General features: G+C 37.3%; 1 protein-coding gene across 2 annotated transcripts in view; it reads left to right on the top strand.

The window, feature by feature from the left end:
• The window catches only part of CD109 (CD109 molecule), a 129,736-nt gene extending 122,201 nt beyond the window's left edge, over positions 1 to 7,535 (top strand). For both annotated transcript variants that reach the window (XM_072142116.1, XM_072142117.1), the window contains one exon: positions 3,994 to 7,535. In XM_072142116.1, coding sequence (XP_071998217.1) covers positions 3,994 to 4,163 — 170 coding nt within the window. In that variant the 3' untranslated portion in view covers positions 4,164 to 7,535. The remainder of the gene's footprint in view (positions 1 to 3,993) is intronic.
• The last annotated feature ends 5,343 nt before the right edge of the window (positions 7,536 to 12,878 follow it).

Raw genomic sequence — 12,878 nt, 5'->3', positions numbered from 1 at the left:
ATGTCAATAACGTTGTATTTTGTTGCATAGATAAGCTTGCTATAAAATAAGTGTCTGTTTAAATGAATCATAGCAGAAGTCTGAAAAAAATTTAAAATTCCTAACAAATAGCAAACATATACAATGCTATATAAAAAAATATTTTCACATGAACTACAGTATTTTATTAAAGGAAGCAGAAAACCATTGGAAAAACTAGGCTGCATACATCCCAGTATGCACCACATAGGCCCAAATTTTACTTGTAGGGGGGATCGTGTTGTGCTGTTTGTGGCTTCCTGTTCATTGGGAACATTTCGTAAAAAAAAAATTGTGTGTTTCTGGGGAAATTAGTTTATTTTTTTTGGTCTATAGCAACCATGTTTTTCAGCACTGAAAAGACCTACAATCAGCAAGATGAAGGGGCAGAACCTGCTTCCTGTGACATCATTGCAAGCATGTACTGCTGACATATAAGACCATAGCTTGTGCATCTTAGACACAACCATGCAGGCGAGTGTGGAGCTTGTGGCTAAGTGGCTGAATCATGTACCAAAATAAGTGAAAAGGTGAATGTTTATTCAATGACAAGCCAAGTTTGGTATTATAACTTTTGCAACTATTGAAGAGTGTACTAACAAAACATCCCACCCCTCCTCTTAATCCATCATACTATCTATCTGTTAGATATGGCTGGAATCCAGTAGCCAGATAGAGAGACAGGCACAAGGAGGAACTGAGGTGTTGGAACAGTATTGCATGTAGTAGAGTAGATCACAGCAGGTATTATACAAGTATGTACAAACAATCTGGGTAAGACAGTTCAGGGAGCAGAAGACTGGAACAAGTCACAATACTCAAGCAAAGTAAGGATTGCCTCATGGTTTTCTTAAAGGCCCAAACAGGAAACAAGATAGCCCCCATAATGCATTTGATCCACCATCTTAGGTAAGGCAAATGTGAGGCCAATTACAGAAGTTCCCAGTGGTGAGAAGCAGAAGTGCAGCACAAGATGGCAGCGAAACAGCATAATAAAAGTACATCAGATTCTGACACTATCTTCCCATCTTATCTATCTATCTATCTATTCTATTTATCTATTGTATCTAATCTATATATTCTGTTTATCTATCTATGTATTCTATCTATCCTAAATTGCAGCGCAGCACATGGGACAGATTGCTTACTTGAAGAGGCACATAGCACATTATCACTCCTCTTCCTCTCATGTCTGTCATTTCCTGCTGCCAACTGTGAGGTGAATGGGGGAAGGGAGGGAGAATGTGTAGGAGCTGTAGCTTCTGGTAGATTTGTTTATATACAAGTGTAGGAAAAGCCGTCAGTGAAAAGGGAGAGATAAGAGTGAAGGTGTTGTGTTATTACATTAGTTAGGGCTCCTGGCAGCACATGAATGATGAATGCTGGGAGCAGTGTGAGGAGAATCTGCTGAGAAAAGCAGTACAGGAAGAGGGGGCGGGCTTATGTAATTCTTACTCCATATTCAGCACAGTGAGGACGGAATGTGCATAGCAACGGCCATCTGAAGCGTTACTGCAATTGCAAAGAGCAAGATTTGGGCCTTAAATTCAATGCCCTACAACATATCAAAAGGTTTGACAGTTACTCTTTAAGCTTGAGCATTGATATACTAAATTTACAAAGATTTATTTGAGATATATTCTATAGGTTCATTATCCTAATAAGATTACCAGTAAATGAACAGGAGAACACTCAGCCACCAAGTGATTCCTTGAGAATCATGTTGTATGTCACACCCGCGGTTCTCCGTACGGATTGCGGGTACACCCGTGCCCTTCCATGTGGCACGGCAACCCCCCGGCCCGGACTCGCCTCTCCAAGGCTTGGACTGCTTCCTACACCCTCTGCTTCCCTGGCTGCCACTGTGGGCCTAGATACACCCGTGGAACGACCTGGTGGCACCCCGCCGCAGCAAGACCATCCCACTTTGTGGCAGGCTCTGGTGAAGACCAGGTGCCACTAAGACTCCGGTCCCAGGTGCGGGCTAGTACCATCATCATCTCACGCAGTGGTCCAGAGGGTCCACTGGTCCACAGACCCTCCTTCCGGACTCTTCCCAATGAGACTCTAGTCCCGTGTCTGCGTAACGTTACAGCGTGAAGTGGGTATCACCAAGTGGGGATTAACTCTAAGAAGGAGATGCAAAAATAAGTGAATTTTTTAATCTAATGAGATTTTATTTAGCAAAAATACTCAAACATACAAAAGCTATATAAATGGGATTTTTTCCGTAATCATTTTGAAAAATAAAACGTAAGTAACACAATATCAATGTTATACAGTGGAAAACAACAAAAAATTAACTGCTTAAATTCTAAAATTCAATTTCAGAGTTAATTTTATTTTGCCTCCTTTCAAATGAATGGTTAATAAACATTTTCATCAATGAGGTATTACCACCTCAAAATAGTAGTTCATATTATCCTGCAAAAAATAAGCCCTCATATGGTGTGTCTAGGAAAATCCATAACATCCTTCAAGGCAAATCTGTCTGTTGCAGGAAGATTAATGTACAAATTGTACAAAAATACATTAGGGTACCCCAGAGGTTTCACATTTATGGGGAAAAAGAGACAAGATATGACTTTATCAGAATGCACCCCCTGCCATTCATTAGAGATACATCCAGGATTTGGTGCAACCGATGCACTCACCACAGTTATAGATCCTCTCTTCACTGTACTTATCTGTGGAAAATAAATTAATTGAACACTTGTGGCCTAAGATGCTTATTATATCCCTCGATAAATTATTTGAAGAGTTAAGTTTTCAGAATGGGGTCACTCATTGGGTGTTTCTACTGTTTCAAAATTTCACGGGCTTTGTAAATGTTACAAAACACCTGAAATTCATTCCAGCAAACACAAAATGGCAATTGGTGAACCTTCAATTCTGAGCCACACTGTGTGCCCGTACAACAGCTTATGACGTGAGGTATTTTTATATTCCGGATAAATAGGGTAACAAGCTACTGGGTGTAATTTGTTCTTTAACTCCTTGTAAAGAATGAATATTTTGGCCAAAGCTACATTCTTTGGAAAAAATTTCTTTTTTAACTGACACAAATCCTGTGTTGTTAGGATGCTCACTGTAGCTCTTGACATATTCTTTGAGGGTATACTTTCCAAAATCGTGCCATTTGTTGGACTTTCCAATGTTCTGGTACCTCAGAAACTTTTCAAATATGTCAGAGCACCTAAAGAAAGATCAAAATCTATCCTCCAAAATCTCCTGCCATTCTGTACCCAGCTTTAAGCAAATACAACAGCTAACATCCACAGGTGGGTTATCATCATATTCAAGAAAAACTGCTCAAGAAATTGTGAGATTTTTTTACTCCTTTTATCCAGCATAAATGTGTAAACTTTAGGTCAAATATACACTTTATTTTAAACATTTGATTTTCAAATCACACGAGAAGCTTGAAGGGTTAAAAGGCTTAACTAAAATAATTAAATACATTTATGAATAGTTTGAGGGGAGCAGATTTATAAATGGAGTGCCTTTCTAAAAAATGGGATTTTCAAATAAAAATGTATTGAATATTAAATTTCCTTCTGAAAATTCCTTGAAAAATAGCTGTACAAATTGTAAATCTCCCAAAATCCTTAAAAAATAAAATAATGTTATGCCAACATATAGCAGACATTTGGTAAATGATAATTAGTTACTGATTTGGATGATAAGCCTATTAATGTATTACTGCGAATTGTGACACATGGCAAATTTGAAAAATTGGGCTTGGTCCTCAAGGGGAAAATAATCCATTATAAGTAACACTAGGCTGTTCTTGTCTTTAACCTGATCAGGTAGTTGACCAGGTGACTAGTTCAGCCCTGTGTATACGGTTCCTAATGAAGTGGTTAGCAACCATGCACTGGGCGGGCCTAAAACTGGCAGGCCAACCATACAGCTAAGATCAACAGCCTTAAAATTCACAATATTCTTGTTTCTTTTCTTTCTTTTTTGTAACAGGGAGAAGGGCTGTGAGAAATTACAATTCTGAAGTAATGAAGACATTGTCCCCTTGCTCTTTCTGTAAGGATGAATGTGACACATGTCTGGATGGCAACCATGCATCCCAACCATCGAATGGCCATTGTTTCTCTTTGTTGTTATTTATATTATGTGCCTTATTTCTGTAAAGAGAACATCTGCAGTCAGCATTGTTACATTTCATAGGTGTGTTCTTCATTTTGTACTATTCTGAGCAGTATCTCCAAGAAATCCTTCTTATTCCATATAAAATTGTCCAAATGTTAATGAAGAAACAACAATCATCATTGCTTTAAATAACAGTTGTAGTTTTACAATATTTTATTGACATTCTATGTTACTTGGTCAATCTGCGTAGTTGAATAGTGGTAATTTTGTATACATATTTATTTCTACTGAAATTTTTTTTACTATTTTTAAGTCTATGCAAGAAACAGAGCTTAGATGTAGTTAATGGTTCTGACAACAAAAGGCAAAAAATACATGCACAAAATATCTAGTATTAGTGGCAGTAGTAATATTTATCAAGCAGAATTATCTTAGGTAGAAAATGCAATTTCTATACTGAAAGCAAATAAAACTATTTAAAAAAGGTAGAAATATATATTTAACAAATTGTCGGTGAGCCTATTGATTTAAACATACCTAAACATGCTTCTCAATAAATTAGAATATCGGCAAAAAGTTATTTTTTTAAAATAAATTAATTCAGAATGTGAAACTCATATACAATATAGCATCATTACAAACCGGGTTTTGGTACTTTTAGTAGTGTGGACAGGTGCCATGTCCTGGTAGACGGCTGTGCAGACTTTGGTCTTAATAAAACCCAGTGAACCCATACCAGCAGTTGACATGACTCCCCAAACCATGACTGATTCTGGAAACTTCACACCAGACCTCAAGCAGTTTGGATGGTGCTTCTCTGCTCTTACTCCAGATTCTGGGACCTTGATTTCAAGATAAATGTAAAATTTACTTTCATCTGAAAATAAAACTTTGGACCACAGAGCAATAGTCCAGTTCTTTTTTTCTCCTTGGTCCACTCAACTTTCCATTAATATGTCTTGATACAACATTCTGTGAACAGGCAGCTTCTTTAACAATGCTCTTTTGTGGCTTACCCTCCTTGTGGAGTGTGTCAATGACTACTTTCTGGACAACTGTCCAGTCAGCAGTCTTCCCCATGATTGTGTCACCTACTAAACCAGATTAATAGACTTTTTAAAATGCTTAGGACATCTTTGCAGGTGTTTTGGGTTCATTTTCTAAATTTATGAGATAATGGCTTTTGGGGTTTCCTTGTCTGCAATCCATAATCATCAACACTTGAAAAAGTTCACTCTATGTGTAATATAATAAATGAGTTTCACTTTTTGAATTAAATTACTGAGAAACTTTTTGCTGATGTTCTAATTTATTGAGAAGCACTTGTACATGCCCATCATATGTGTATAATGGTGCCCTTGCTCATATCTGACAATAGATGTCAGGCAACATATTGGATTGAATAGATTGTTTTCAAGTGAGAAAAATTTACTTAATCCCCTTTTATTACGATAACTACTCTATGCTATGCTATGTGTGCATGTTAGCTGAACAAATGTTAACACAACAGCTATTAAAAGTATATAGCCATGCGGAAAACTTGACTCCACATGACTTAACTTTTACAAATACATGATGCAAATAAAAAAGGCCTAACTGCGATAAATTAAAAAAAAGATTGGATATATATTGATAAATATGGGCCTAGTAGCACAAACCACTGTGTGAGGTGTCATTTAATGTGCTTCAGGCTATATGATAGGAATAAGAACTAAGCACCTCATACATCAAATACAGCAGATAAAATCTGCAGAAAATTTGTCTAGATAATAAAAAAAACCCCATAAAAGTATTATTGCACTTTGAATATTAGGGCAGATATATATTCACTAGTCTTAAAACAGGTTGTGCAGTATCAGAAATTTTTATTTTATTACTTCCAGGTGATGTAAAAATAGCACTTATTCATGGCCTCACTTTTGGGACTCCAATTACAGCAGATTCTGTTGGTATAAACATGTTTATGTAAGTGATGTTAGGACATACCTGTTACAGCAAGGTCAGGAGAAAAACCTTTAAGTCCTTTAAGCACCTTCAGTTTTCAAGTGTTTAAGGCATTATCAATCAGCCCTATTGTTTGTCCTTAAAGCTAACCTGTCACCACATTTTTCTGGTATCTATGGATCTTCAGAACAAGTTGAGGGGCGTGGCCTAATGTCATGTAACTAGGGTGACATTATCAGAGGTCTTTTAGCCACTTAACATTGGCAAACTATACTTCATGCACATATCTGACCATATAAACAATCACAACAGCCTGCATAGACTTCTACTCTTCTCTATGTAGGCTGCTGTGATTTCATGTGATATGATATGCTTTGATTTATTGAGATATGTGCTTGGTGTATAGTTTCCTAATGTTAAAAGGCTAAAGAACCTGCAATGATGTCACCCTGGTAACATGATATTACTGCTGCATGAAGAGAAGCAAGGGGAGGAGCTGATGGAAGAGGCCACACCACCTCAACTTGCAATAGACCGGCTTTAATACCAGGTAAAATTATAAATTTGAATATATTTGAATCTGAGGGGAACAATTTTTAGCTAAAAAAGGGTGTCAGTTAGTTACTACAGATAGGTAACAGTTGGGTAATAGGGTAATATTTACTACAGGAACCTGCCACTAGCTGTATTTGGGAATAATGTGGTAACAGGTTCCCTTTACATCTAACCTATAATTATGAACATTTTGAAATTACAACTATTTGAAAAAAAAGTATGCACAAATGCTTCACAAACAACGATAAAAACTGTAATTAACTAACATTAAGAAAAACTAACAAATATGTGTTTGTAAGCACACATTTTGAACAAATGTCATAACCCTATGCCTGGTCTCATACCTCCTAGGGCCTCATACGACCAGCCTATAGTATTGATAATCTTTATTTACATAAGTCCATCATATTCGGCAGTGCTTTACAAATCATGAAGTATATAAACAAACAAATGAGAATGAAGATTAAAAATAGAAATTGTAAAATTTATCAATATACAGTATACAGACACAAAGTGCAAGGGCATGCCAGGCAACTTATGAAGACATCAGGGCTTGAGGAGCAACCTCCATGGAGAGGATACACAGAGAGGTTTAGTTTAAAGAGAATTCATGTGATATGAGATTATAACATTTGATAGGCATGCCTTATGAGCTATCACCTATCAGTTAGCCAGCTGCATTCAGAAATGGGAAACAAGTGCAATTGCTGTAACGCTGTCTTACCCTCTTAAAATATTTTGCAGTTTATTGGTCACTTTCCCTCCAAACAAATTATATATATGTATAGTGATCGTACATATTTCAGAATGGTAGAATTGAAAATAACATCTCCAGGAAAAAAAGTCCACCATTAACGGGGTTGTCCACCTTCAGTGAATATTTGATATGGTTTGTGTAAGGAAAAGTTATCCAATTTTTCATTATACTTTCTGTATCAATTCATCGCTGTTTTCTAGATCTCTGCTATAGAAAGCTTCTATGTTTACATCCAGTGGATAGAAAACTGTCAAGGTGATGTGATGAACACGCAGGTACACGAGCCGTTATGATCACAGAGAGTAATAGGAGCTTGTGCATCTGCCACTCCATCACATCACATGGACAGATTTCTATCCACTGGATGTAAACATAGAAATTTTTATAGCACGACAGCAGGCAGAGATCTAGAAAACTGTGAGGAATTGATACAGAAGGTATATTGGAAGATTGTATAACTTTTCCTTACACAAACCATATCAAATACTCACTGAAGGTGGACAACCCCTTTAACTATGTACATAGAAAAACTAAAAGTGGGTACCAATAGCTGTTTTATTGGAACCATACTGACCACAAAATACAGTATTATTATATCTTCCTCCAAGATAGTGTTAATTAAATGTGATCAATCAGTTATTGCCACCCAATTGGATTCCATCAAAGAGTACAACTTAATACACAAAAAACAAGCCATTAAGCAGTGACATGGACAGATAAATGTATATATTACAGTTGTGTTCTGTGGGCTAAAACAAGCTACTTCCTGTAGTGGTTAGGCAATTGATTCAGACTAATAAACATCAAGGTCAAAATATTTTCAAATTTTAATTAATGTAAAAATACCACAAAATAGGAAGCAAATATAAAAAAAAACAATAATAATTAAAAAAAAATACAAATGAAAAAATAAAGAGATAGGTGATGTTTGAAAATCAAAGTAAGTTTCCAGTCAAATAGTATTTAGTTGATAATAATTTGCTTTAGCAATTTTCATAGCAAATGCTTCACATTGAACTTTAAGCTTTGGCAGAACTATAGTATTACAGCAAGGTTATTCTTTGTACCTTACATTTGTTTCATTTGCACATTTATATTAAATGTTGTTTTGTTTTATTGTTTCTTTGTAATGTGTTTTTATTTTTATATCTTTTATTGGTGTGACACTCACTGATTTGTATTATTAGCTAAAATTTCACATTTTAATGACTCCTTTTTTACTTTTGCAACCTTGCGGGTAGAAATAATAAAATATAAATACAAATTTCCTCTGAAATATGTAGTATATATTAAAATAATATCCTTGGCGCATAACTCATGTAGAATCTGTTCACATATGCTGTGTATGTAACATCTCTACTGGGGGCTGATGGTGTATGGGGGCAGATGTGAACCAGTGGCTGGCTTGGTTGTGGCCTAGTTGCAGATGTCACAGAGCAGCAGTCCTGGTGTAGGCCTCTTCCACACCCATTAGGGCCAGCAGGGTGAGGGGGTCCAAATGGTAACAAGGTTCCCCCAGGAGCACTTCCAGTGTAGGTGACAAAAAATGGCTGATGGTAGTGGCCATGTTAATGGCTTAATCCAGGGACATGCAATTGGAAACTGAGATAATGCAAAAACATATTCCTTTATTGCAAGATCTACCAAATAGGTCAGCAGCAGTAACAGGCTGTGCAATGTGCTGAAAGTCTTCCCTTGTAACAGTAGTAGGAAGCGGTACCTCAGCCCGGAAACAGGTCTGTAGCCTATATATATCTCCTTGGTGCTTTACTGCATCAGCAACACAGGTTAGCAGTGTCTTCCACCCAAATCTCAGAACCCAGAACTGACGGCAGAGCCAATATTCATTGACTTATAGATGGTTATTTATCATACGCTGCTGCTCTTGCGCAGCGCAATACATCACAAGGCTTCTTCCACTTGAAGTATCTGCACAGCGTTGCCTCGCCTGCTTGGCATAGATATAAACGTGATACATATGCACACACATACATACATACATGCATACATACATGCAATACATATGACACACTAATACTGCACACACGCATACAATACACATGACATGATAATACATAATATACACTAACATTGCACTCAGTTGCTTCCATAAAAACACTCCTGGTGATGGAGACAGAAGTCTTCATAACAGAGTTAAACTATGCCAGGATAACAGTTAAAGGGTCATGATATCATGAGCCAAAGGAGCTGGCACAGGAAGCACAATTTTCAGCATAATGTGATGAGCAATCCCGTTGGATATGCGACCTATGAGCTGCTTCCCCTTCCTCACTGCCTCGGCTGCTGAGAGAGGGGCACAGCATGTCACTCTTCTCTGTCCTTCGCCACCCATTGTGTGCTCAATGGGTAGTACCACGATGACACAGCCTCTAGGTAACTTCCAAGTTCTCTCCCCCTATACCCTTTACTTCAGTGCTTCAACCAGAAGCAGTGTCAGACATACAGCGCCCATGGTTGTCACAGTTCAATATAAAAATCACATGCCCTGTGTGCCTTCTTCTTCCTGTACTGACGCAGTGCACAGGGCAGATGCTCTTATAGTGCACTGTGACGGCCCAGTCTCAGGTTGTCTTTAACTTGGCCCGGTAAATAACATCTCATAAAATAATTAGTATTTAAGATATTGATGTATGCATTATTAAGAATGTCATAATAAAGTACAGACGGTTACTTACAATATAGGTTCTTTAGGTGTGTTCATAAGTTGAATTTGTATGAGTCGGAACTGGTATATTTTATAATTGTATCTCCAGAATTACAAAACTTTTTTTTGCCCCATTGACAATTGGGTTTTCCTAATTTTGTGCAGTGAAGGGAACAAGGATTATTAATAAAGTTTCATTACAGATACCTTACAGCTCATCATTGCAGGCTTTAACTAAATTAAAGCATTCAGAAATCTTCACAGCGAGCAGAGAGATCTGTCTGTAACTAGGGGTCATCTGTAAGCCAGATGTCCTTAAGTCGAGGACTGTCTGTATAACAAAGTTTCTTACATGAAACTGAAGAAAGGTAGAATCTAAAATTAGTAAGATGGAACATAGGATAATAAAATAATAATAAAATGGTAATTTTGGGGGGAAATTTTTTGCTGCACATATTGCTCACACTTGTGTGTTTTGTATTCTGCAAAAAAAAAGCTACATTTGAAAGTATCTAAATCTGATTGAGATATATATTTTTATAGTTGTATATTTATAGTTGTAAAGACATAAATATTTTTTTTTGAAGAATTTGTATAAACTTGTCTGCATTTGTCAGACCTACAGTACAAACACCACACTACAATGTTTTCTGTGTGTATTTGTCTAGCAAAGCTACTTGATGGGTTTTATTAACTTTACCTATGATGGAAATATTTGGAGTTGGTTGTTTGACTCATGTCAATGTGAAGTGTAAATCATGATCCCATTCGCATTCTTTTTCTGTTAGTAAGTTCATGAAGAAATTGACAAACCAGCATTCAATTTGCTCATTATCTGACAATTGTTTGGAAAGATCTTCTCTGTACTACTATGAAAGACAATTTCCAAACGGAATGTGTGACCTCATACTATCTTACCAAAACAGAGGTAGAACTGCCTTAAAAAGGACTGGCTTCTTGTCCAGGAAATGCATGGACAAAATACAGATGAGGAATGATTTGCAGAAAGCAGCTGCTCAAAAACGAAAGTCCAAAGTATAATTCGGACCTGATGCACCTTATTTCTTCTGGCCTCTTCATCTAAGATCCATTTCACTTTGGACTGATTAAGGAAGGCAAGAATCCTAAAATAATTTTGGAGATAAAAAACATATTTAAAAAGTGCGTGCCAAAGGCAATACCTTTTTTTTTCTCTTATGAAAGCATCCAAAGATTTTCTCCCAAGCTCATCTCAGTTCTTACGAGTTCCTTTTCTAATGCAGGCATGTGTGGGTACTCCGATGAGCCTTACCTATCAATGACCACAGCCTCACTATTAGCTAGTCGGGCCTGGATATACACTCTTGGAAACTCTCCCTAAAGCTCTCCCTAAAGTTCTCAAGTGAATTAGCATCACAGAACATCAGGACACTGGCAGTCACCAAACACATCACGCATCAACATATGTCACAAAAAAAAGTGTGGAAGCCATTCTCTGTCTGGCAATGACAGATAGACATAGAAGCCCACAGCCACAATCCTGGGGGAGCAAGCCACCGCAGAGAGGGCATGGCAGTGACAACACAGAGGCTTCATGTGCCTTAAGAAAAACTGTGCAATCTCTTCTTTACAAATCAAGTGGATTGCAGTCAGGACAAATCCTCCAATGGACCGTGTGAACCTCCCTGTAATCCCTTGAAGTGGTTGATGCCAGCTCAAATTGTATGAAAGAGAGAACCCTGAGACTGCCGCAATCTTATTACAGTGCTCTTTATCCTTTATCCTTATTCCCAGCTTATTACAAACCTGGCAACTATTAATCGTCCGATGGGTGAGGGAGCTCTAAACATCAGTAAGACAAGACATCCCCATTGTAGATGCATGGAACAACATGGAAATAGATATGCCATATAGGGAAGCTCCTAGACTCATATGAGCAAGTCCCTTTTTTTGTAGAACTCTTTTTATTGTTTTAGTTATATAGATGAATTACATGTTACATGTGCTTTTTACACAATTGTGGCAGTATACTGAAATATATCAATGAAACAATAAAAATATTACGTTAACACATGTTATCCTTTTCATACTATTGCAGCATTTTATAGCATCATCAAAATTCAAGCGGGATTTCAACATAGTTTAACAACTGCTATATTTGCAACATGGTCAAATTCAGATTCTTTTTGATAAGAACATTAACAGAACTGTATTAGAACTATAATAGTGCTCCGTCATCTATTTGAACAAGTATTATCTTATATCATACTAAATGCTGATGCTTGTTTTAGCTTGGCTTCTTAAGGTGAGTTGGCGGCAGTTTACTCCCGGCCTTTAAGTCATATAGTATCTGCAGGAACTGAACTAGCTGATTTATTTATTTATTTTTTTGTCAAGTGTTCTAATTACTTCCTATGTTGATGTAATCTACACCGTGGGGTTTCTAAACCTTTTCCAAGGCTGCCACAGTTTTTCGTATTGATCATGGGCCCTGCTTTTCCAACTGGCTAACTCTTCTAATCTGCATATATTATCTAGGCGGTTTAGCCATTAATCAATAGATGGTGGGTCTGTTTGCAGCCATTTTGGAGGAATGGTAAGCTTGGCTGACTGCACTAAGTGTGTGGTTGCACATCCCTGCCAACTCTCATGGCCTTGACAGGTGTGTGTTGAAGCAAGAGGGGCATAAAAGCTATTATCCAGATGGTTTAGAACCCATGAACTCCTTTATCATTTCAATCTACTGATGTCACTTCTTGTTGAATGGGTTCTTGCTTCAGAGTTTGAGAAGCACACCAGGGTTGCTCTGCTGAAGATGTAATTGACAGCTTGCCTTGCAGAGTTGGTTCTCTTGGC

The sequence above is a fragment of the Engystomops pustulosus genome, chromosome 3, assembly GCF_040894005.1.
Source record: "Engystomops pustulosus chromosome 3, aEngPut4.maternal, whole genome shotgun sequence".
NCBI classification, from domain to species: Eukaryota; Metazoa; Chordata; class Amphibia; order Anura; family Leptodactylidae; genus Engystomops; species Engystomops pustulosus.
Note: the sequence above shows the minus strand (reverse complement) of the source record. Positions and strands in the feature narration are given on the sequence as shown.